Source organism: Lolium perenne, chromosome 1, assembly GCF_019359855.2.
Source record: "Lolium perenne isolate Kyuss_39 chromosome 1, Kyuss_2.0, whole genome shotgun sequence".
NCBI lineage: Eukaryota > Viridiplantae > Streptophyta > Magnoliopsida > Poales > Poaceae > Lolium > Lolium perenne.
Genome location: NC_067244.2, coordinates 212,153,856 through 212,179,661, shown reverse-complemented (window position 1 = coordinate 212,179,661; position 25,806 = coordinate 212,153,856). Strand labels below are relative to the sequence as shown.

Below are 25,806 nucleotides of genomic sequence, written 5' to 3'. Positions count from 1 at the left end.
CGGGAAAGCTGATACCAAGTTGTTATGTGGCTGCTAGGGTTTGGGAGGGAGAGAGAGGGCTGCTAGGGCGCGAGAAGGCCGGCCGGGGGCCTTTTGCCCACGGCCGGGCAAGAGGGAAGGGATTTCCTTCTTAATTCTTGCTTGATTAGATTGATACATCTCCTCTCCATATATAGAGAGGTTTACTTGACTCCCAAGCAAGGCTTACTTGACCCCTAAGCAAACCATAAGACTAACGGGCCCATGCCCATGACGTACTCTAACAATCCGGAAGGTTCTAGAAGGTTCTAGAAAAGTTCGGAAGAAACCACCAAGGAAGGCAGAGTCCCGGAGGGACTCCACCTCCATGGCCGGCCAACCCTAGAGGGGGAGGAGTCCCAAGTGGACTCTCCCTATGGGGGCCGGCCACCCCCCCCCCCCCACATGGAAGGGGGGAATCCCACCCCAAGTGGGATTCCCACCTTGGGTAGGTTTCCCTATCACATGGAAGGTTTTGGGTTCGGGTCTTATTCGGAGACTTGTAGTCCAACACTTGGGGCTTCCACCTATATAATGAGGGGCCAAGGGGAGGGGGCCGGCCACCCCAAAAACCACCAAGGTGGCCGCACCCCTTGAGGCCGGCGCCCCCCTCTCCCAAACCCTAGCGGCTCTCTCTCCTCCACCACATCCTGCACGCTTAGCGAAGCTCCGCCGGATTTCTCCACCACCACCGACACCACGCCGTCGTGCTGTCGGATTCAAGAGGAGCTACTACTTCCGCTGCCCGCTGGAACGGGAGGTGGACGTCGTCTTCATCAACAACCGAACGTGTGACCGAGTACGGAGGTGCTGCCCGTTTGTGGCGCCGTGATCAAGATCTTCTACGCGCTTTTGCAAGCGGCAAGTGAACGTCTACCGCAGCAACAAGAGCCTCATCTTGTAGGCTTTAGAATCTCTTCAAGGGTGAGACTCGATAATCCCCTCGTTGCTACCGTCTTCTAGATTGCATCTTGGCTTGGATTGCGTGTTCGCGGTAGGGAAATTTTTGTTTTCTATGCAACGTTATCCTACAACTTCATCGGTAGATCCAGGTCTGTGACTCCTCACCCCCCCCCTCCCCCCCCCCCCCCCCGATTTCTTCACGGTAGGTCTTCCATCCTATAGATTCGAAAAGAGGTTTCGTTTTTTTAAGGCGGTTACCAGCGATTGATTTTGCAACAAGCGGGGTTCACATTGCTAGTTTATTACATTCAATGTAGAATGGATGGAGATTCTACTAGATTAGAGTTGGATTGTTTTTTTTTCAATTTGAGCTCCAATGTCTATGTCAGATCTGTGCACCCTCCAAATTGGGAAATACACGGATTATGCTTGATCTCCGTTCAAGTGTGTGTGCATGATCAATTGCAGCGCATTTTTGTTTTGTTGCATATATTGTTGTATATGTACATCTTGTTCGTCACTGCCATGATCATGTTCGTCAGAGCAATGATCTTGTAGGTCTGTGCCATGATCTTGTTGTTTCGTGCCATCATCTTGTTCACCACTACCTTTATATTGTAAACCCATTTTCTTACGTCTTTGTCTATGTACTAACAAGGTGGTTAAGTCAGAGTGCGACACAATGGGGGAAGGGCTAGCATCTTCCACCTCGGTACCAGGACAATCTCCCCTTGAACCGCGCATTATTTATTTATTCTGTTTTCCCTAGTAAGTGAAGTCCTTGAACAAACAATGTGGCAATAGCTTCAGCGCAAGCCGTTGGTGCAGGGTACAAGGGTACAGACAGCTGTGGTGCCACCGCACACCCATGGCCACCAACCCAAGCTCGTGCACTTGCACATGCCCCTCATTCCTCGCCAGTGCGACGTCCAACGGGACGTGAAAGACTTCCACATGTTCATCGTTTCACTAGCGTTCCAGCCGGGCCTAAGGGAGTGGATCAAGATCCCTCTGCCCCACAGCGTGGCGGTGTCCGCCTGCCGCTGGTGTGACGAGTGGGTGGAGGTCGCATATCACGACAGCTAGATGGTGTTAGGGAGGAACTGGCTGGAGATCGTCCACAAGTATGATCTTCAAGTATAACGACACGTTGCAGTTCAAGATAAGGCCTTCGGCCTGACGGTGATGATCTACAAATCTAACGGCTCCACTGCCAGGACGTACACGGTACACCTACCCTAACTATGGCTACTCTGTCTGTATCTACTACGTAGTACTAGTTTAGCCTGATGAACTGATGAACCATCAAACATGTGTGCTGCCTTTTGATCTGGGGTTTAACCACTGTGTTTCATGGGCATGGAATGCCTCTGGTGGCTTTTGATCGGGGAGTTTATGTGAACCCCTGATTGTATGTGTGTAAAACCTGCTTACTAATCTGTTGTTACATGTCTAGGTGCATGTCTTATTGCGTTATATGTGCGACTTGTGTGTGCTGTAAACTGTGAAGTGTTGTCAGCTATGAGGTGGTAGCATTACCAAATTTGAAGTGGTAACCATAAGAGAGATTTTGCTGCGTATAACCAAACACCTTAATTTTCCTATAGCACCCAGCTAAGTAAGTGGTGCGGGCAAACAAACATTAGGCCCAAACTGCACGAAAACACATTGTGACCAACCAAACTAAATGCACAAACATGTCTAGGTTCGGTTTTCACTCAAGCGGGAGCTGGGAGGCCAAAACCAAAAAAACCCGTGAGGGCAACCAAACACACCGAAGATGAAGGCACTAGTACTACAGATAGATGAGATCAATCTTGGGCAAGCACCAGCAGTATATTGAATATTTGTATTACTGTAAAATTCATGTGTTTCATCATCATCTTTGCTACTAACATCACAGGCTGAAAACTAACCGGTGCCAGATGTACGGGAATACACAAACAAAAAAGTTCTTCTCTGACAGATCATTCCTAGACACAAGCAACTACTTGTAAGATCGGAACACAGCTCCCTTCTTTATTACTCCATGGCTATATCTCTCAGTTTCAGCTAAGTAATAGTTACAGTCTACGCCGTAAGGTCAAAACAAGAGCTATTGACACAAAGCGGTCAGAGGCTAGCTGCCACTTTCTTCCTTGAGGATTTCGGCTACTTCATTCCTTATACTCTCACGGAACGATATGAACCCTTTACCAGTTGTAAACCCTGAACCATCAACATCTTGCTCTTCAATAAGATAGTTCTCAAACAATGATGAATCATCTTCTCCTCCACGGACAAATGTCAGTTTTGGTGTTAAACACCTGTCCTGCTTCAGCGCATTAATCGTTGTTCTCAACAGACCTGCAGGATATATATTAAGTGCCCAAGAACATAAGCAGCTGAGACAAACAAGCAACTAAGAAAAATGCCCCAGAAACTGTAAGAGTGTGGTATACTTACAGTCATGGGGTGGAGGAAAAGGAAGTGAAGGATCAGCGGCGGATGAATAATAAACGACAAGGTTGGTAAATGCATCCAGAAGAAATATCGGGCTCTCGCTCATCGTTAGAGCAGCACGGCTCAAAGTGTGCCGTGGGAATGCTTGCTTGTTAGGTGAGGAGTATGAAGTTAAAACTGGATATATAGCTTTTGCTAGAGAAGATGGCTCCAGTGCACTGCGAGAACAGTTCAAAGGAGAATTATAAACTCGTAAGTGAGAAATTAAATTCACAAGAAAACACGAGATATGACCACAGGAACAACAATTTTTCTTTTCTGTAGTAACTATCACCACAAGAGAAGTTTTTGGACATTCTCCAAGACTTGCAAGCACTACAAAAAAAAAACATAGAATACCTGAAAAGACATTGCAGATATATCCTGTAATCTGGGTGGATGCCTTCTTCATGCAAGCGAAGAAGGGGGCTCCTCAACATTGCAAACACAAACTGAGGCAACATTTGCAGCTGTGGGAATTGTGAGAAGTCTATATCAATGTGTGATTCTGGAGTTCGTGCATCAGATCTCAACACATCATTGTACCGGGTTATAAGGATAGCCAGCCAATCATGCACCGAATGCCTGCCTTCTCTAACCCCATTTTCCAATGAAACTAAAATAACCTGATGGCAGTGTTCAAGAAGAGAATCAAATTAAGATGACAAAATATAGTACTGTATGCACCTTAAAACTAAATAAGAAAAAACAGTAATTTCCCAGGGCGTGCACTAATGAAAAGGCGAAGCATCTTTTTTTAAAAAGGCCAGATCAGCTAGAAGAATGCTCATTGGTTGAAATCCATACAGAATTAACTCCATGATCTTGGGCAGACCATTTCTAATCTTATCGATATTTCTTGCAATAATCGCCTCCAAAATTTATTATACAATTATCTTTCCTATCTCAACCTGCTGAATATCTTCAGAGAAAGCTATGTGCATGATTAAAAAACCACTCCCTCCGTTCACTATTATAGGATGTTTTAGATATTTCAATGTGGAATAGATATGGACGGAAATGAGTGAGCCTAATCAGCCTATGCACTGAAACATGTCTAGATACATGCATTTTCCAAAAAAACCTAAAACATCTTGTAATAGTGAAAGGAGGGAGTACATATGATTACCTTATGAACAAGGATATGTAGGACAGCCTCTGGATCAACACTGTCATACATCTCATTGATATCCTTAGCCGGTCGATACTGCAATGTCCTTATTCTCAACCTTCTCTTCAGAAAAAACTTGTAGCTGTGGAGATGTAGGATTGCAAACAACAAAAGTACCAAAACAAAGTGAATAATTAAAGATGGAATGAAAATAGATGCTAACAAGACTCTGGTGTACTACTCAATGTAAGCAGAAGCATTAGTTCAGACAACCCAAAAAATATAATTCTCAAGAGGCAAGGCGTCCAAAAGCTAGTTAAAGCTTGAAAAGTATGATGGATCTCTGGAAACTTAAATAACTCGCATGTCTTGTACCTTGGATATGACTGTGGGTCATTCCCTGATACCTCCTCCACAGGCTCAACAACACTGTACTGAAACGCAATTTGTACAACAGCAGGTTCTGTGTGCCTGAAAATATTGAAAATCACATTACCTGACCTTTGGTGAAGGGTATCACACGTGCATATTAGATTAACAAGATCCACCAAAAACTAGGTTTCTTCAAATAGTGAAAATGAATTATGCTTTTATTGCGCAAGCTTTCTTTAGAAGCTCGATATGATCCTGTACGGAAAATTATTAGCCGCTTATAGCATGTAGAGTTACCCATCTATGTACGATATCATAATGATTTTAAATTCCACACCACTTCATATGGCTGATATGAAATGAAGTTTGAACAACGAGTTGGACAAAATTTTGATTCTTTGCGCTTACTCTGTGTCAGTGTCTACCTTGATTACAAAAAAAATATTGCAACAAAAAGGATTTGGTTGTGGGATTTTCTCTCAAATATGACAGCAGGACACATGCTGAATTAGTCTAATTTATGCAAAAAACTTAACATATCATATCGCAGAGAACAGCAGGGCCCACATCATTAGGCATATCAGATATTGTAGACGGCAGTTGATTGGCATGCATTTAAATTCCAGATACTCATTATTTAACAGCAACCACTACGTCTAATGGTGAACATAAAATAAAATACCTGGAGAAGCCATCGGCATGGGTAAAGTTGAAGTCATAGGCATAAGTAGCAAAAGAATCACAGCAGATAATATGTTGCACATTTTCATATTGCGGATCAGGAAAGAAATGACCATACTGCAAAAGGATGGATAGTTAAGGGTCAAATCCTTGTCTAGCACATCAAATTTCAGTAACCGTTATACCACTCATTGCATCAATGACATATGGGTCCACACCAAACAAGTCAGTGGCACCTAAGGTGGCTTTATAAAACTTTGCAGTGATATACACTGGTTTAATCCGACAGATAATGTGAAAACAGGTGGCTTGATTGCTTACAGAGCGGCCAGGTTCAAAATCTGAAGATGTTCTAAGCCTTAGAACACAACCAAATGCATAGGGTCGACTCAACAGGCGATATCTGTTCAGAGAGAAATGCAAGGTATTGAGGAAAACCCCATTCGCATTTTATCAGAAACCTAGGCAGATATAATTTCCAAAATAAAATACGAGGGCAGTCATAAGATCAAGCTCACATGTCCTGAGGAAGTGTTGAATCATCGGCATTTGCATAGAGAAATAACGAGCCACCACTTTCGATACTTAAAAACTTCAACGAAGCCAAATCGGTATATTCATCAGTTACGGCAAATATGTCTACACATACTCCTGCTTGAACAGCAACAGCTGCCTGTTTCAAAATTTCACGAAGCTCACTACAGGGTAGACAGAAGGAAATGTAACTTATTTTTCTCTACAAAACCAACAGAAGCTTACTAGATCTTTATAGAAAGGTATCTGCTCAGGGAGCAACGCAAGGTCAGCATCTTCCCCTCTGCTAGCATATTGCTCACCATATCTCCTAGTATCTAGTTGACCGTCTCCATAATCAGGAGCACCAGACAGAAAAGCAAATACCCTAGCTGTTGTTAAATTAACAAGAAACAAACGGTAGTTAGGCATGAAAACAGAAAGTAGAAAACTCTTTGCAAAATACAATTATCTTAAGAAAACATAATTGTTTACATTACAAGAAGCAATTTAAAAATTGCAGAAAGGGCTGTGTTAACTTACCCAAAGCAAAAGTAGAACCATACTCTGAACTTAGGTAGTCAATTAGAGAAGACATGGCTGTTCCGAAACCTCGCCCACCAAGCAAAACAGTATCTGCTTCCTGCCCGGAAGCAGCGCCTCTCTCCCATGAAGATGTAGGTCGTAATGTCTCCAGGGCAGCGGCAATTCGGTCCTTGCATGTATCGACCTGCTCACAATCAAACATTATCCTGAGATTGACTAAACCAACCTGTAAAACTTGCTATAGCTCTTGATGAGTTCCAGGAACTCTTCAGAACCTGAAGCCAGTGAAATAGGTTCTGTATCATGGTTATGTAACATACAGGGGCCAAAAACGAAAGTAGGGGCATGGCATCTTCAAGGGCAACAGGTGGTCCATCTTCTTCAGAGTCTGGAGGGATGAACACATTTTTGACAACGGGAATTGGACCTTGTACATCATACAGGCCAATCTTGTGGCTGAATGTCATAAGCCCAAAAAGGGAGCCTGGAATCAGAGCTGTTGCACGGAGAAACCCAATTGAGGACAAAGGGGAACATGACAACCCAACGGCACAAAATGACCTGAGAAGACAAAATTCAGCAAGTTAAGCATGCTAACCTTCTAGGGCTGCCAGAAGCGCACTCTTGATGAGTTCCAGGAACTCTTCAGAACCTGAGGACGGTGAAACAGGGGAACAATCAGTCCTTGCAATAATCATGTAGAGTAATCATAGCATAACCTCGGGGAGACTGTTTGATGATCCAACTGAATTTGATTGCTGAGCATCATGGCAATTTGATCATATAAAGCAACAAATCAACAAGAATGTGAGCTATATGCATTCGCTCTTAACTATTCTCGTTTAATATATGCTTCTCTTTTTCTAGGTGGCTTACTTGGGTAAACATCATGAGAAATGTAGCAGTACCAAGTCACAGGCAAAATTAACTTCCACCAGTAGTACAGAATTTCATGATCGCGAGGCGTTAAGCAAGATAATTGGACTTACAAGCGAGATCCACCGCCGCCACATAGACAGGCCGCGCCGGCAGGCCATCCACCTCGTCCACTGCCCAAGCCGAATCCAATCCAGGGGTCAGAAGAATTGTAGCACCAAGCAAGCAAGGCCATCCATGGGAAACCAACTGGAAACCGCGAGACACCAGCACGAGGAGCAGGGAGGCGGGCGGGCGCGCGGCAGTACGTACCTGGGATCTCGAAGTCGACGAAGGAGGCGGTGAGCTCGGGGCGGTCTTCCGCGCGCTGGTAGCGGCGCGCGGCGTCGTCGTCGAAGCCGTTGAGGGTGCCGCAGAGCGCGCAGGCCCAGCCCCAGCGCTCGACGTCGCAGTAGGTGTTGAAGTAGGCCCAGCAGCGCTCGCAGCGCGGGAGGCGGTCGCCGCGGTCGGCGGCGGCGGGCGGCTGGCCGCGCTCGTCGGCGGCGGCGAAGGGCGTGACGGAGATGCCCCACTGGAGCCCGCACGCGTCCAGCGCGTCCTGCGTCACGGGGAAGCGGGAGACCGTCGCGCGCACCGCCATGGCGACGGGGTCTCGGCGAGGTGGGGCGGAGGAGGAGGACTGAAGGAAGGCGGGCGGCGCGAGTGGCGACGGCCACGATCTTGACACACGGCGGGCAGCGGGGGTGCTGGTTTATCTGAGCCGCATATGTACCATCTGATGGTTGTGCGAGGCTTAGAACACGTCACCAGCGGGTAGTCGCTCGAATGGGAACTGACGCGGGACGGAATCCTGGGCGCGGCCTAGAGCCGTTTCAGGACAACCCCGGGATTCTGGCCCACCGTATCCCGTCTATTTCTGGAGTACTTTTTTTTTTTTTTGATTTGAAAACTGGAGTACATTTTTTTTAATAACAAAGAGGGACGTCGGAGGTGCAAACTTCATTCAACTTATATGCAATTTACACCATGAATTACAAGATCTTTTTTCTCGAACTCGCATACCAAAGCATGTGTCATTATATATTAGAAGAAGCCGTCAAGAGAACGGGAGCAAACCGGATGTACAAAAGGCAAGAAGAAAGAAGAACTATAGTACATGCTAACTTTGTTAACCTAAGCAGCTAAGTCAACTACGAGGGAGTCAGGAGGCCTAGCATGTAACGGCAAGCGGCGCAGCGCTCTTGCACCAGCTAACGACCAGGATTTACCCTCCTCAACGATAGACTGAACGACATACTGCCTATTGGGTGCGACGTTGTTGAAGACAACATCATTCTTGGCTTTCCACAGCCTCCACATAGTGAGTATGATGATGGATTTGGCTCCTTTTTATGTGTCGGGTTGAGCATTGGCAGTGGCTGTCGCGAACCACTCACTGAGCTCAGTTGTTTGGTTTGGCATGCAGGTTGGGAGGTTGAAGCTAGTGCAGATGTCAAACCATATTTGCTGGGAGAAGGAGCATTGGACCATGAGATGTGCAATCGACTCGGTGTCTTGATCACATAGAGCACATGTATCGTCAGTGGTGAGGCCATGTCTCTGTCTCCGATGATTGGTCCAACATCTGTCCAGGGATGCCAACCAAGCAAAAATTCTGCACTTAAGGGGAGCCCAACACCTCCAGATGGCACCATATGATAGGGTGAGGTCACCGTCCCTTCGAAGAGAGCCCTATAAGCAGATTTAGAGGAGTATTCTCCGGACTCCGTCAGGTACCAGATCAAAACGTCTGGAGTGTCTGGAGAGAGCTGCATAGTCTGAATTATAAGACCTGGTAAGTATATCTAAGAAACTGCAAAAAGATTAAAAGTGCAACGCTTTGAAAGCTGCCACGTGCCGTCAGGGACCGGATGAAGAGAAGGGCTTCCTTTTGAAGTCGCCAAAGCCAAAGCTTTCTTGTATGTCAAGAAGGAGCATCTTCCCTGATTCAGAGTGAAGCCACCGCAGCTGCCAGCGGTAGGGCTTGATACTCCGCCCGAAGAACTAGATCTTATATAACTAAGAAGTTCATCCTCACTAAGAGCATCTCCACTCGATGCCTACCATTTCACATCCGGTTAATAGCCTTTAAGGGGCTATTTAATTTTTGGAAGGCTAAAAATTGATGCCACCACCCAGTCCTAGCCCCCATCCGCGAGGCTCCCAGCGACCCGAGCGCCGAGCCCCGACCGACCGCCGCCACGGCTCCGGCTCTGCCGCCGCACGCCCGCGAGTCGGCCAGTTGTGCCACTGCTCACGCCACGCCGCCCGCGAGTCGGCCGTCGGCACGCCGCCCTCACGCGCATCAGCATTACCCTGCCCGGCCAGCCGCAGACTGTCAAAGTACACCTGGGCATTCTTCGGGTTTAGAAATCAGGCCCGAGCCCGACCTTCGGGTTTAGAAATCAGGCCCGAACCCGGCCCGAACATAGAAAAATCCAGCCCGGCCTGACAAGCCCGGCCCGAACTAGGAGTAGATCCCATTTCTGCAAGCCCGTGCCCGGCCCGGCGTTCGGGCTCCGCAATGAGGCCTGAACCCGACCCGACATGCAAACCCGACCCGGCCCGGCCCAGGATTTCGGGCCGGGCCGGGCTGCCCATGCCCAGCTGTATGTCAAAGGAATGATGGCTTGAATCATAAGTTCTCCTCTTTCATCTTGTCGTTCATTTCTACTCAGCCGGTCCTAAAAAAAAACCGGTCTGGAAAAAATAATCGTCACCAAACCTGCTTGGAAAAGTTTCCACGCCACGAGAGAGCGCAAGCGAACGGACGCGAAGACGGCGACGGCGACGAGGCGCCTTCCCCTCCGCCTCCGGATCTCTCCTCCGTCGGCGACGTTCTCCCCGGTACGCCCCCCTCCTACTCCTCATCCTTCCCGTCTCGTAGCTAGGATTCGGTAGGATCTTGGTCGGAGATGAAATCTTGGGGAATGGTGGCCGGAGATGAAATCTTGGGAAAGCTGCTCCTCGGCGGCGCCCATGTCGATCTCCAAATAGCCTTCTCGTGCGCGCAGCTGAACACGATTGACGGGACGGCGTCCATGCCGATCTCCAAATAGCCTTCTCTCCGTCCTTCTGCGCGCAGCTGAACACGATTGACGGGACGCGCTTGTGCTGGCTCACTACAGTAGTACCCCCTACTAGCTGTATTGTCCTCTGTCTGTACATATTCTCCCTTGAGCAAATCTTTTACTGTCCAGTAGTGTCAACTACAGCAACATAATATAGTACAGGGATTCTAGAGGATGATGGCCAGGGCAATTGTTTACTTTCATTCCCCTTTGGTCAACCTGCCTTTCTGACAAATACTTTTATAAAGCTATTCGGTATTTCCTTTTAATATTTATTTATCATGAATAAATGTGATGAACATTTTATGTTTTTTTAGTACCAGTTCACATGGGAACATTTTTATGTTTTTTTGTGAAATTTTCTGTTTGTGAAGTGCGCTGCATAGAGAAGATGATGGTGAGAATGTGTATTTGACCGTACAGTCTAAGCATGCTCGTCGCACTTTAGCCTGGCTGGGATTAACAGAACGTCTGAAATGTATCTTCAGTGACGGTTCTCAAAGTGTAATTTGTTTCTAAAAAATTGTTGCCATTGATGATCCCTCTATTGATGGCAGCATTGAACTGCTTGGAGGCATACATGATACACATGATATAGTAGTAGATCACCCTGTTGAACAAAATGAACTCATGTCCACTCTTTGGGTGTAAGAATCGGCCAAGATATCTATGGCACTTAAGTTTTAAATGGTTAACATTAGTTTTGTAGCATGCATGTGCAGTTAGATTCGAATGCATAGTAGAAACTGCTAGGCGTAGAAATTCAAATCATTATTTTATTACAGTTTATGAGAAGGCTAGTAACATGACATTAGCGTATTACTTTGACCCCAACTTTTAGCTCTGATTTTTTTTGTCATAGGACATTGCTAACCTGAGATGTCATTTTCTGAATTTGATTTTCAGATCATAACTGCCCCTGTGAGAGTTGGAGAAGACCAGCCCCCTACATCCTGGGATATAGTTCCTCATCCATTTCTGGAAGGTATTTATTTTACTACGTTCTTCTCTTCTATGTCGTGTGCTCTTCTCTATGTTACATAATGATGCTAGTAGTTGTTTCCTATTTGCACTTAACTATTACTGTTAGTGCACCATCAGTGCTACTTTATTTAGGCTTCAACTGTTCTTTTCGGTTAAAGCTTATTTGAGGTTTCTGCAGTGTTACTGATTTCTAGCTTTATTCAACATGGTACTTGGTACTAGTACTATGAGTAATTTAGGTTTTGTAAGGCTACACTTAACAATCGAATGATATTGTGTGATCTGTTTGTTTGCATCATCGCATTTGACTGTAACTAGTTCACGACTTAGTAACTGAACAACATCATCGCATTCGACTGCTAAATTAATGCAATCACAATGTGCTAAATCTTGTATACAAGGCTAGTTTTGCTTAATCGCTGCACACAACAAGGCATAAACGAAAGTGTTTTTCAGGATGCTATGGATTCAATCCAGACGTGAAATTATCTAGGTTTGGATTGGGTGGAGCATGGGGATCCACTAAAACCCCATCTGGATCAATTCCAGGCAGGGATTCAATCCCAAGCAACTGAACGAGGCTTAAGGAATTACATTAATCCCGTACGGGCTGAGTGGGATGAGCCAAGCTAGCCCAGGGACAGCCCACACATCCATCACTTCCTCTCGAGTGAACTCTCTCAAACGCAGCCCACACGCCCCTCTTGAGCCAACCTTCCGCTGCCGCCACCGTCTCCCGTTCTCCGCTTTGCTGCCGTCTCCCGGTCTCCGCGCCGCCGTTGATCTTCCCTTGATCTCCGGCGAAGCCATCTCCCATAGGCATGGAGAGAATGGTCCCAGCTGGCCGCCTGAAGCCCTAGCCCGAGCGGTCTGTGACATCGCCGCCGCGGCCGCCCCGCCGTACCTCGTCCGGCCGCGGTACGACCTTCGTGCCGTCCCCAAGCTCTTCCCCTTGCTCGTCCTCAACTCGTGGCCTCCGTGACAGCGGCAAGCTCTTCACTGAAACCCGACCTCCCCGACGGCTCTGCCTGTTTTTCTTGCCCTTGCCGGCGCTCCCTCTCCTCCAACGCTGAGGGAGACTTCGCGGAAGTGGTAAGATCAAAATAAATGCAACATTTTTATGGTACAAACTCAATTTTCCGCAGTTAGTAATTTGACTTATTTGGGAGGCATAATACTGACTCGAGATTGGAACTTGTAAGAAACGTGAGTAGCAGCCCCGATTATTTCTAATGTTTCCATGCACGTGTTTTGATTCTGATTATTAATAGAGCCAACTGTATCTTCAATTCTTCATTGGTATGTATTCTAGTTCAGTTAGAATGCATTTCAACCAGGACGGTGTGCTGCTGTAAATGACAAATATATATTGGTGGTACTTCTTTGATGTTTCCTTCGGTGGGATGTTACTCAAACCACTAAGTTGAATAAAACGTATGCATATTGTATTTAATAAATCTTGGGTCTCTGTTCTTTGCTGAGAGCATGCACTGAATTTATTTGATGGTTTTATTGTACGTGTGTCCAACTGGATCCGCGTGTCCCGGTGAAACATTTTCTTAAGATTGGCAGGCATTGAATTTCGTTATATGTATTGCATATCCTTGAATGCTGTTATTTGAGGTGTCATATAATATATTGTGCCCTTTCTAATTCCTTTCTGAACTTAACTTCTTCCGTGATGCTGCTAGTGATAGATAGAAACCTCAGCCTTACAAGTCCATTTCATATGCTGTATTTGCTCTGTGGGTCTCCTTATCTGACCACTATCTGTCATGTTAACTATTTTTCGAGCTAGATAGATTATTCTGGGTTCGCTTGGTGTCGGCATTTTAATTTAACGATTTACAGGACTATTGATCTACAAAGTTAATTAGCTTTTATTACTGTTAATGTCATCGTTCAGCATCGATCTTGTCTCCTTTTTTTATGCCCTAACATGATCGGTTGGTTGCAGATATTACGGTGTTCCTTCATTGCCATTTGGGACAATATGGGTTGGCTGACCAAAATTTTTAGAGGTTCAACCCACAACATCTCTGAAGGGCAACATCAGAGCAAGCCTGCAGAAGAGGCAACATGGAATGAGCCCTCCAGTTCCACTGTTGTGACTGTAAGTACTTCAGTGGATACATTTCCCCCTCAGCAATAAGGGTTCACTGTTGTGACTGCAAATACTTCATTGGGATACAGTCCCCCCTCAGCAATAAGACAAATATGAGATTGGCTTCAGGGAAGCTTGGGCATTGAACCCATGCATATAGTATTGTACCCCCGTTACCTGATAGGATAATTTACTTTACTGCTTCTGCTGTTTATAAAATATATGCCATTGTGGTACATGTACAATTACCATTTTCCAACTGTCATGTGTACCCATACTAGTAATATTGCACACGTGTTGACTAATGAACTAAGACAACTTAGTCCTTTTTCGTTTTTCACAAATATTGATGTGTATAAATCATTAAGCTATTTACTCGAATGAACATCGCCAACAGATATCAGCCAATAGTTCCAACACCTTGCAAAAACATGCCGTGAAACAAATATATTAGTACTACTCCCCCTATCCATAATAAGTGTCGTGATCTTAGTTCAAAATTGACTAATAACGAACTAAAACGACGACACTTATTATGAATCGGAGGGAGCACTAAGTTCAGATACCAACAATTCAGAATGGGCGATTGGAGTAATTAATCCCATGTTAGTAGATTTAGGATTCTAAATACTGCAGAACCAACAACTGCAGCAACAGTAAGGTAAAATACAAAATTTGACTACATTGTTAAAACATCATTCAGTCAGCACGTGTGTGGCTCTTCATGGTTCTCTTTGGGCTCACTATTTTCTCTTTACTTGTAAATACAAATCTTGGAGACCCAGTTAATCTCGTAAAAATAACAGACTTGCAAAATAATATGTTAGCTATGATCCAAATATTAGCATCTGAAGTATTTCCACTATTGGGGAACCTTGTTATTACTCAGCTGGAAGTATAGATAGATTTCATCATCTCATGATTTGTGACTATGAGCTGACAATTAAGCAAACCTTGATTAAAGACAATACTACTACAATCAAATAACGATTTATGTAGTGGGGCAACGACGAACCTTGTTTCCTTTCGTTTCAGTAGACACCCAATTTGATGTAGAGGGACTCATGGCCTCATGGGTACGGCTACAGAGCCTGTTCTCTTTTTGGATTGTGGCACATGATTGGTGAAATCTGTTAAAAAGCCAGAATCTTCCTCACTTTTAATTAATGTTGTCATTTTCATTATCTGAACAACTTTCAGTTTGTTTACTGAACATTTCTTTCTCAAACTGTACTGAAGTTCAGCTTTTGTGCTCCGTCAATTTCAACTTCTTCAGGAATAATTGAAGCAATATGACGGAAGATTAATTGTTTTATCTCCCATGTCAACAGAATATAATCGTAGTCAAATTGCAACAGCCAATACCACAGGCCAAGGAATCTACTCCTCAAAAGCACCAAGCAAATTAGACCTTTGATGGCCATCGATGCCCAAGATGAATCCCCTCCAATCTTTAAAGACGCATAGATTACTCATCCTCCTTCCAATCTTTTAAAATCGAAAGTGAAACAATAGTGAACTGTCACACTGACCTGATGCCTCCATTACTCTAGCAACAGATGCATCAGGCGTGTCAAGGCGTGGCAGATGGAGAGGTTCTGTCAGCGAACGGGAGCAGTGACAAAAATAAAGATGTGCGGCCGGAGCCCAGCGAGACCCTGCCGTCGAGGATCAGGAAGACGTCGAGGTGGGTATGGATCATCGGCAGGTGTGGGGAACATGACGGCGGCTCTCGAATCCACTGCTCTCACTGACCAAAAGAATCATACCGGCGAGCTCCACAGCGGCGACGCGGATCTTGAGCTCCCGCCTAGGTCCGCGACGGTGGCGGCGGATACGACGTTTCTTCCAAAAGGTCGCGGGAGGCAGCGTCCGCGGTGGCATGCGCGGGGGTTGGGGTGCTGCACGTGATGGTTGTCGCGGGCGCGTGAAGGGCGTTGGGGATGGTTCTAGAACGACATGGTGGCTGGCTGGCAGCTGTGGTCTACTGTTCACGCGAATCCCACCGATCTCAACCGTTAGATTTAGGGAACCAGCGGTCAGAATTGAAGGACTAGTTCAAAACTGGTGCATTATAGAAGTAGATATAGAGATAGAGAAGAAAAGAGATATACCACCAATGCCTCGAGATCTTGATGAGGGACAATCGATAAAATGAAAATAAAATATAAGTAGAAGTCTAATCTGTTCTGGCTTCTACATACTTCCACTATATTCTAGATAACTTGGTCCTTTGTCATATATGTTGTAGTGTGTCCTAGAGTGTTCTAAAAACGTTGACCAACGGGGCAAGATTTCCCCCCTTTGCTATACGTTTTTAGATAGACGAGACCTCTCCAGTAGCAGATTTATACGCTCTAGATAACACCCTGTAACTAGGATATTTGTATCTCTTTTCCTAGCTTTCGGTAGTGTTCTCTAGAACCTTCTAGCTATAAGTAGAGCTAAGTAGTGGAGGCTCACGAGGCCTATAAATAGAGGTCCACACCTCTACGTATGGAACCAGACTATGTATCCTCTTTCTATCAATAAAGAGAACTTTGTGTTCTTGTATTGCATCTTGGACTAGATCTAGTGTGTTAAGAGTTTGGACTGAACTCTTAGCGATTCCCTGCCCCTAGAGTGATATCTAGCTTAGCACATTGAAGCGGTTCCTTCAACAATTGTGATGTTCATATTGTAGCAGCAAAGTGGAGTTGTTCCTCCAGAAGCTTGTGCTGCTTCAGATCTCCCTTCAAAACCTAACTAATTTTAAACCGTAACACTAATGTGATCAGAAGCAATGTAGGCCTCGTTTTTTTTTTTTTTTGAAACGAGGCAAGACTTGCCATTTTCATTAATAGAGAAGAAAAGGTGGCCAGTTTATTAATGGGAAACCGGCCAAAAACCGGTACAAACACCCTCGCCGACCGTCGTGGATCATGAATGTCGCGAGGGCACACACAGCCACCCTGGCAACCCACATGAACTGCACAAACACCACTAAAGCGAAGATCGTCGTCGAGGTTGCCCACCAGCGTCATCGTCATCACTCTGCTGCGACTCCGACTTCCCCGAAGAAGCGACCAAAAAGAAGACCTCACCGAAGCGACACCGTGAAGCTCTTTGGCTCTCGGCTTTGGCTCTGCAGGAGCATGGAAAATCTTTTATTTTGTACTTTATGGTTGCATAGATGCAATTACCCCTTATTGAAAATCATTGTTACCAACTTACCATCCAAGAAAGGCTACCTTACTTATCGTTATTTATATTGTGTGATACTTAAATTATTTGCTACCTGCCGACCTGCCATTGGTAACCTTGTCATGATATTACTATGTGATATATACTAAAATTTGCCTCTTTTCAAAAAAAATTTACTAAAATTGTTTTTTTTTATCTGCCATTGGTACTGTACTTCCACTGAATTTATTAGATACCTATGTGGACCGGTCAGTTTCTGTACAATTATCCACTATATTAGTCTTTGAAACTTAGGTTTAAATACATATAACATCCATTTCTTGTGACTATATAGCTGATTCAATTTTCACATTCAATATAGGATGTCATTTCGGAATTTGACACTGAGGATATTGACCGTGCTATAGCACTTTCTTTGTCAGAAGAGGAACACAGAAAGTCAAAGGGAGCAGGTTAGTATTGTAAATATTATTCCTGCTGCTCACGTTTTCTGAAAAAAGCTGAAACCCTTTTTCACACAGTGGCTGTCCTCTTATGGCATTTTTGTTTTGAGAGTAATTTCCTACAGATACCTGTGGACGTCCGCAGGCCCGCTCCAGCCACGCTTAAATTGCCTTAGTGGCGGCGGGGACAAACTGCAGTAGCTAAGTGAGCTTTACGGGCACAGTACGCATATCCTGCTAAGCCTGCATATCCTGCTATCAGCCTGTACACACTTGCACTTGCAAGCACCCGCAGAGTGCAGCAAGGCGCCGTCGCCACCGTTCATCGCAGGCTGTATTTGGCCTAAGGCTCGATTCGCTTGTGCTGATGCAACTTACCGATTTCCGTTGGATGGAGACCAACCTGCAAGAGCTAATAAATCCTTTATAACAGAGCTGGCTCGATTGCTTCTCACGGGAACTTGACGGAAGCAATTCAAAGTTTCAAACATACAAAACTAGCTTTGATTGCACATTGCTCATAACCTGCCTATTATGTTGCGGATAGTTGGTCCCGCGAAACCTGCTGAACGTGTTATTTGGCATGCACACGGCTGCAGGCACCTTCTAATTCTGCAATTTTCAGTCGTGGCTATTGCGGGCGCACATCCGTAGACATGTCCACTTCATCCTGAATTGTGGATCTACTTCATCACCTTGTAGCGGCACTTACGGTTTCTGGCAATGGAATAAAAAATGAACATACATATGTGATATGTGTTATTATTATTTGTTATGGCAACCATTTGATCATTATAAGTAATTTTATTTTGAAGATGGTTTCGAGAAATGTTTGGTGCAAATTTATTGCTATAGATGTAATCATGTAATAATCAAAATTCTTGGGATAAACATTTCATGTATTGATGTTCTAGTCTTTGTATTGTAACGAGGCTATTGTCAGAATATTGCATGTTCGTTTGGATATTTCTGTCAAGCTATTTTTACCTCAAATGCCTTAACGATTATATGCATTTATAGTTTGTAATACTTTCTTGTTTTATTTGTTTTTTTATTTTAGGAAAGGATCTGCATTTAGATGAGGATGAATTATTTGCAAGAGCTATTCAAGAAAGTTTGAATGTTGAATCACCCCCTCGTGCTCGGGAAAATGGCTCACCCCCTCGTGCGCGTGAACACAGTTCACAACCTCGTCCTCGTGAAAATGGAAGCTCCAACGGCGGCCATTCATTTCAACAATTACCATATATGTTTTCTTCTGGATTCAGGTGTGCATAACTGTTTTTCTTCGAAGGTACTTAATTTGAACGTTATACTTTGATGTTTGATTGATCGATGTGAAGTGCCACATCATTGAATTGTTACAAGAATTAGTCAGAAAGGTTATATGATTAGTAAAATCCAGAGCCATACCTGCAACATGCTTCTCCCTCCTTTCCTGAAAAGAAGCCTGTAACTTTTTCCCATAGGTGTAAAGTTTGACCAAGTTTCTGGTAAAACAATCAACAATTAAAAGACTATAGATATGATATGAAAATATATTTAATTAATAATGTATCCAAGGATATTTACTTGGTATTGTACTCCCTCCGTCCTCAAATAAGTGGGCGTTTAGCTTTAATTTTTGTCCACAAAAGAGTGTACTTCTCACTTTCCAATGCACTTTAAAGAAGATAAAATTGCTTCGCTCTCATCGCAAAGGAATCAAGCCCAATAACATCTATCACTTGGTCTCCTCTTTTCTACATGCACTTACCTTATTGGAGGTGAAGAAATTAAAGAGAGAATGAATGATAAGTTGCACCTTCCCAATGCAAAAAAAATTAATCTCTCTTGAAAAACTGAAACGTCCACTCTTTCAAGGACAGAGGGAGTAGATGTTTATAGTTTTTTCTAGAAGTTTAGTCAAAGTTTACATTGTTTGACTTATGGAAAAAACTATAGGCCTTCTTTTCAGAAATGGAGGTTGTAGTATTTAAGCAAATTCTGAGACATACCATATTGTTCTTTCAATTATGCATGTCATTTTGATGCTTTTTTGGCAGGGCATGTCATGTTGATGTTGGTAATTCACTCCCTGGATATGATATTTTGTTTAAAAGCTTCATCAATATAGCTTAGTGGTATAATATGTCTTGGGTGCATACTTACAATAGCAAGGTCTTAATGATCTTTTGAAATGCACTAGAAAATTCAAAGGCTCTCATGATTTCTTCTGAAACAATTGTCTACAACTTAAGGTGTTGAACTTTCATTTCTATCTGACTTTTGCAAACTGTGCACTTAAACCTAATCATTCGGTCCTTTACATACTACTTTAAAATGCCTCTGAAAATATTGCAAAACGTGTTTGAAATTTAGAGCTCTAACATAAAAGTGAAGAAAAATTACTCGCCAAACTTTAAAATTGTGCTAATTGGATAAACCATGGCATACAAGTGTTGAAGTGTGGAAGCTCCATCTGGTAGGATTATATCTTTACAAGAAGTGCCTTGGGTGTGTAAAATCTCTCAATAGTGTCAAAAGAAAAGAAATATAAAATATGTACAATTTGCTTTTTAAAAATACCAGGAGGATATTGTATTGGTCTAAAAAATCTCTGCTGACAGCCTGGATGGTTTGTAAACATCGCAATGCCTGCATCTTCGAAAACGAGCAGCCCCCTGTTACCAAGCTCCTAGAAAGGATTAGAGTAGAGGCGGCACTCTGGGCGAAAGCCGGAGCTGCTGGCCTAAGAATAATCATCCCAACAACCTGGGACGTCCACTAGTTCTCTGTAACGAATGATGTAATCACCTCCTAGGAGGCTTACCCTTCTTCTGTTCAATGAAAAGAAATGCAAAGTCTTTGCGTTTTTTCGAAAAAAGATTCACTAGAATTGTCACTCTCCATGATTTAATGCGCAGCTCACTTCTTTCCTCAGGACATGTGCTGGATGTCACAGTGAGATAGGCCATGGGCGTTTTCTTAGTTGCATGGGGGCTGTTTGGCATCCTGAATGCTTTTGCTGCCATGCTTGTAATCTACCAATATATGACTATGAGGTAGGTCTTTGTTTATTTGTTCACTTATTAAACAGTTGCAATAATATATTGACCTTACCAACAAAGTCATGCAGTTTTCCATGTCGGGAAATCATCCGTACCATAAAACATGCTACAAGGAGCGCTTTCACCCAAAATGTGATGTCTGCAAGCAATTTGTGAGAACCACTTCATCATTTTTTTTCTTATCTGTTCGTGCTACAGGGTTCTCTTTGTTTGACATTTCTTCACCCAGAAATATTTATTCACTGTTGAATGAAGTGATTTTTTTTCTCCTTTATGATTGCAATGTTTAGTTTTGCAAACACTTGATTTTATGCATGTTTTTTCTTCATTCTTATTGCAATCCTATAAGCCTGGAAGAATGTAGAAATCAAAAAAAAAAATCTAGATATAATGTGAAAGGATTTTATTTATGTTAGCAGCTGGCTTGTTCCTTCTCTTGGTTTCCATATGCACCACCTGATGGTTCGTTCCTTCTTGTTCAGATTCCTACGAATATGAATGGCCTTATTGAATATAGGGCACATCCGTTTTGGTTACAAAAATACTGTCCATCACATGAAGTGGATGGAACTCCAAGATGTTGCAGTTGTGAAAGAATGGAGGTATCGTTCAGTTATCATGTTTGGTTTTATTAGTTTTGTCTTGAGTGGTTAGATAAGTTGCTTTCTGCAAAATTTGGCTCACTTTATTCCAATATGGTTCATTTACTTATCAGCCAAGGGAATCAAGATATGTACTGCTAGATGATGGTCGTAAGCTCTGTCTAGAGTGTCTCGACTCTGCAGTTATGGATACGAATGAGTGCCAACCACTTTATCTCGAAATACAAGAATTTTATGAAGGCCTCAATATGAAAGTAGAACAACAGGTTCCTCTGCTTCTGGTAGAAAGGCAGGCTTTAAATGAAGCCATGGAAGGAGAGAAAGCTGTACGTTGATTATGCTGAACTGAACAACCAATTTTTTTTTTTTACTATATCAGTAGTTGTAACTATTTTGTTTTCTTTGGAAACCAGGGCCACCACCATCTTCCTGAAACAAGAGGTCTGTGCTTATCGGAAGAACAGACTGTCAGTACGGTGAGTATTGTTCCAAACACAAAATAAATGGTTCATGCAAACATCATCTAGTCCAAGTTGTAATCCGACTCTTGATCTACTGGGTTTTGACTGTGATAATACTAGTTGAATCCCCGTGTGTTGCCATGGCCCCTTACAAAATTATATTCATGCATGTTGCATGTGTAAACATAAAATGCACAAAAATATTAAGCCGATGTTCCCATAAAATGCGGCACTCTAGTTCTTCTCCCCTGCATTGCCACTACCTCGATGTAAACCTGAGAATGGTTGGGGACCTAAACAAAACCTCAAATGAGGGCAAACCAAATCTAACTAACCCACTGGGATTTATTCACACCCAAACCAAACTAAACCATGTCCTGACTCCACCTGAACTTAACTAAACCGATGGCTGGCACCACAATTCTCACTGGTTTTTGTCTATAGGTCAACAGCAGTTCCCCACCATGTTGCTTCCTACGTCAGGGACGGGGCTAGAGGTCCTGGTCAGGGCGTTGCTGGACTCCTGGTTAAAGTGTGGGAGAAGAGAGTTGGGAAGCAGAGAAGGGATCCGGGTCAGCAGCGGGTCGTCGGCAGGCTGGCTGGAGAGGCGGGGCACGAGCAGTGGCCAGTATATGAGACTGAAAATCGGGAAGGGCTGTGGACGAACTGATCTCCCCACCCGCGTAAAAACCACGAGTTCAACTTGTGTGGAACCCGGACCTGTTTGAACTCGTACCCAACCATGCCCAACTGGTCTGTACAGAAAACCAAACTACACCAACCTGTTGTCAAACTCGGCCCATTTACAACCAAACCAAACAAACCCTTAAGAGGAAAACCGACCCAACACACCCGGTTTAGACAAACCCTAAAGAGAAAACCATTCTCAGGTTTACCTCAATGGACCGCCTTTTATCCAGCATCTGAACCCAATGCATCCCCGTTCCACCGCGACGGAAAGTCGCTCCTTCACATTGAGTATGGCATCTTGGTCCATGGTGTGATGAGTGAGATGGAGCATCTCATTGCCATGTGTTCCCGGCATCGTCATATTAGCAGACTGACAAGGAGTGCACTATGTAGCTGCAGATCTCCTCTACTCCTAGTCGGATCTCTTGTGCTGGTGCACTGGCGCTGATCATCGAGGACAGACAAAAAGGATGGAGTGGAGCTAGAGGGTTCTCTGTAATAGCATACATTAAAGGATTCATCACATTTTGAATATAATTGCAACTAGTACACTCATTTCCAGTTCACAAAGAGAAATGAAAGAAAAAGAATGACTGCACGGAGAGAACATGGGGACTTCCAAATAACCATTTTTAGCTCTCACAAGAAGACAAGGTAAGAAATAAGAGCAGCATCCGGTCAAGGAAACTGTGTCCTGGTCATCCCAATGTTCACAAACAGATGCAGGAGTTGGGCAGGAGCGAGGTGATGCCCCACTGGCAACCGGCGGCGGTGTGGGAGGTTGGAGAGCACTGAGTGGCAGGGGGAAGAAGGCACTCGCGTGGGTTGAGCAACATGGTAGAGGGTAATCAGGCGAGGCCCTGTCGGTGACAGTGGAGGCCTGGGGTTGCGAGGACCGGTTATGGCGGGGACCTAGTAGATAGCCTAGATCTAGCCTTGCGGCGAGGGCATCCGTGGCGGATTGGGATCTCTGTGGAGGGCGGCTGCAGGTGCCGGGCAGGGAGGCAAGAAGCTCGAGGGGCACGGGTTGCCGGGTAAGTGGCGTGGGAAGCGGGGGCGGCAGAGGCCGTGACTTCGCAGGGTAGCTGGGCGCTGGCGTGAGGTTGACTGGTGTGGAGGAGGCAGGGCTCGCCGTTCGGTGGTTGGCACGATGGAAAAATCGGGGCGGGTACAGGGACAGGATAGATACAAATTTTTTATTCTGGGGTGCTGGTTTCACGGGCATGGGATCGCGAGCGAGGACGGCCAAACAAAGTCCTGGTTTTTCTCTCGGCTTGAGGAGGTCAGGAGAGCAGTTTTGATATCGTGGAACGGTTTGTATGAGGAGACTCAGATCTGGTGTTGCTGGTTTTTTCATACGAATTGCACGTACCATACCGATTCAGACTTAATAATAAAGATTATTTTCAGATATTGAGGAGACCGAGAATGGCGGGGAACAAAATCATGGAGATGATAACAGAGCCATATAGGTTGACAAGGCGATGTGAAGTCACTGCAATTCTAATTCTCTATGGTCTCCCAAGGTAAAGCATTGCGGGTTTTTTTTTTTGCTGGTAAAGCATTGCGGTTTAATGTCTTAACTGTTCTCTTAAACAAATAATAACAATGTAAGAGTTGGCAGCTTCCAGTAGGAAAAATAGTGGGAACAGTTACAAAAATGATCCTACTGTTTCAACTGATTCGAAATACTATTCCTTTCATGTTGGCAAAAAAGGAATGCATGGATTATTTGGAGATATTTAATACTATTAACTAATGAGCAAAACTATTAATACTGTGCCTCATCAGTGTATCTTTTCCTGTCACTTGAATAATTCATGGTGTCATCATTTGCCTCTACTAAGTTGGAACCTGAGGAACCCTGGATACGTTTCTTGACTTTGTGAGTTTCTTATTAGTTATTGTTTTTGCAGATTGTTGACAGGTTCCATTTTAGCTCATGAGATGATGCATGCATGGTTGCGACTTAAAGGTAATATAAGTTCTTGCGGCACTTACTTTTGTGTTCTTGTGTTGATACTAAAATAGCATACTGACTGTTTCTTTTTTGAGGGAGCATACTTACTATTAGTATACTAAAAGTCGAGTAGAGATGAACCTATTGAATGACACGCTTTCCGTCTCAATAAAATCATTTTAATGACAATCAATTTAACAACAACATCATCATCAAAGCCTTTTCCCCAAGCAAATTAGGAAAGGCTAGATATGAAACCCAACAGAAATGAAAGGAAGCCAAAACAAGAACGAGAAGGAAATAAGAGAGTAAACTAATGACAATCAATTTAACCGTGGCAAATTTACTCCCTTTGGCTTCTTTAGCATATGAACGGAATTTTAACAGTGAGCCTGCTAGGACTTGGTTACAGTAAAGACTAACAATAAAATATCGGGGTTCAAGATTCCTACCAGAAGCCGTATTTCTCAGTGTGGCTAGGAAGTAGGAATGCTTTAGCAATCCCGGTAAGGATCGAGAACTGTTTTCCTGCCATGGCCAGGACCTTACATTCTGTCGGAGACTGCCATGTGATATCCGAACTAGCAACTGTACTATATGAGATATTGTGGGCTTGAAGTTGTGTCATGTTGCTGTCAAGACTTTGAGGCAATTGCTCGTGGTCCACACTTACAAAGACCATAATTGCAACTGTATTGGAATAATAAAACAATTAACACTAGTTTATCTAGCGAGAAGAGTTTGCATCAGCTTGCTACTATCATTAAGTATCTCATATCTAGTAGAAAAAAATGATATATGGACAATTTATGCTAATGAATATGTATTCCCAGGATACCGCACACTTAGTCCAGATATAGAAGAAGGCATATGCCAAGTTCTTGCTCACATGTGGATCGAGTCGGAGATCATGGGGGGGTCAGGCATCAACGCAACGTCGACGTCGTCATCCTCTTCATCATCCACATCATCGAAAAAGGGCGGGCGGTCGCAGTTCGAGCGGAAGCTCGGTGATTTCTTTAAGCACCAAATCGAATCGGATACCTCCATGGCCTACGGGGACGGCTTCAGGGCCGGTAACCGGGTTGTTCTCCAGTACGGCCTCAAGCGCACCCTCGAGCACATCCGGCTGACCGGGACCTTGCCATTTTGAAAACACGATTCACCTTATTCACAAAGTTATATGCCGATTTTTCATCGAGAGTCCATTGACAGGAGAAAAGGAATTTTGAGAAGCACAAATTGTGCAAATATGATCTTTTCGGTTGCACTTTCTTGGACAGGCCGGCTTAGTAGTATTTGCAGATCGGAAAAAGTTGGCTAGCCTGATCAATACTGTGCACGAAGATCAAATCTTGGAATGGAAACAATGGTATTTGTTATGTGATATTGAAGTTAATAAAGAAAATACACAATATAGTTAGCCTATGCACATAAGTCTAATTCTTCACTGTTTATATTATTCCACTGTCAAGAGAGACATTAGTTTGGATCATTTTCTGTTTGCGATTGTACGTAAAGATAAATAACCTTACCTGCAAAATAGCTCTCTTGTGATTCAAACAAGAGCGGGGGAAATAATTCTCCATCTATAACTGTTACACCTGAAATGTATCTTGGGCAACTGCTGATGCCGGTACAGCCTATGCTACAGCAAACAGAGAAAAACAGTGTGTTAAGCGTCCGTTACCATTGCTACTGTGCTTCTCCGTAACATA

At 44.0% G+C, this 25,806-nt stretch overlaps 2 protein-coding genes across 2 annotated transcripts; one reads left to right on the top strand and one right to left on the bottom strand.

The window, feature by feature from the left end:
• Positions 1 to 2,738: 2,738 nt before the first annotated feature.
• Positions 2,739 to 8,279, bottom strand: LOC127323318 (protein transport protein SEC23 D). The gene is made up of 14 exons (XM_051351482.2): positions 7,814 to 8,279; positions 7,615 to 7,674; positions 7,224 to 7,277; positions 6,946 to 7,121; positions 6,623 to 6,809; positions 6,326 to 6,471; positions 6,085 to 6,239; positions 5,888 to 5,969; positions 5,568 to 5,683; positions 4,889 to 4,984; positions 4,532 to 4,655; positions 3,763 to 4,028; positions 3,367 to 3,581; positions 2,739 to 3,267 (listed from the first exon to the last, which is right to left on the bottom strand). The coding sequence occupies exons 1-14, from the start codon at positions 8,139 to 8,141 to the stop codon at positions 3,041 to 3,043; spliced, it is 2,232 nt and encodes a 743-aa protein (XP_051207442.1). The 5' UTR covers positions 8,142 to 8,279; the 3' UTR covers positions 2,739 to 3,040.
• A 1,949-nt stretch (positions 8,280 to 10,228) lies between these two features.
• On the top strand, positions 10,229 to 25,525 carry LOC127323305 (protein DA1-related 1). The gene is made up of 13 exons (XM_051351471.2): positions 10,229 to 10,387; positions 11,518 to 11,596; positions 13,553 to 13,708; positions 17,244 to 17,334; positions 18,386 to 18,593; positions 20,249 to 20,369; positions 20,444 to 20,527; positions 20,858 to 20,977; positions 21,091 to 21,303; positions 21,391 to 21,453; positions 23,539 to 23,654; positions 24,045 to 24,103; positions 24,922 to 25,525. The coding sequence occupies exons 3-13, from the start codon at positions 13,589 to 13,591 to the stop codon at positions 25,239 to 25,241; spliced, it is 1,515 nt and encodes a 504-aa protein (XP_051207431.1). The 5' UTR covers positions 10,229 to 10,387; positions 11,518 to 11,596; positions 13,553 to 13,588; the 3' UTR covers positions 25,242 to 25,525.
• The last annotated feature ends 281 nt before the right edge of the window (positions 25,526 to 25,806 follow it).

Bases quoted from the DNA above. Each gene is read 5' to 3' on its own strand.
- LOC127323305 (XM_051351471.2), top strand. From the start codon at position 13,589: ATGGGTTGGCTGACCAAAATTTTTAGAGGTTCAACCCACAACATCTCT. The intron at 13,709-17,243 runs GTAAGTACTTCA...CATTCAATATAG, and splicing joins CCAGTTCCACTGTTGTGACT to GATGTCATTTCGGAATTTGA. The intron at 20,370-20,443 runs GTAGGTCTTTGT...AAAGTCATGCAG, and splicing joins TACCAATATATGACTATGAG to TTTTCCATGTCGGGAAATCA.
- LOC127323318 (XM_051351482.2), bottom strand. From the start codon at position 8,141: ATGGCGGTGCGCGCGACGGTCTCCCGCTTCCCCGTGACGCAGGACGCG. The intron at 7,278-7,614 runs GTAAGTCCAATT...CACCGTCCTCAG, and splicing joins GGCGGCGGTGGATCTCGCTT to GTTCTGAAGAGTTCCTGGAA. The intron at 4,656-4,888 runs GTACAAGACATG...ACATCTCCACAG, and splicing joins GACCCACAGTCATATCCAAG to CTACAAGTTTTTTCTGAAGA.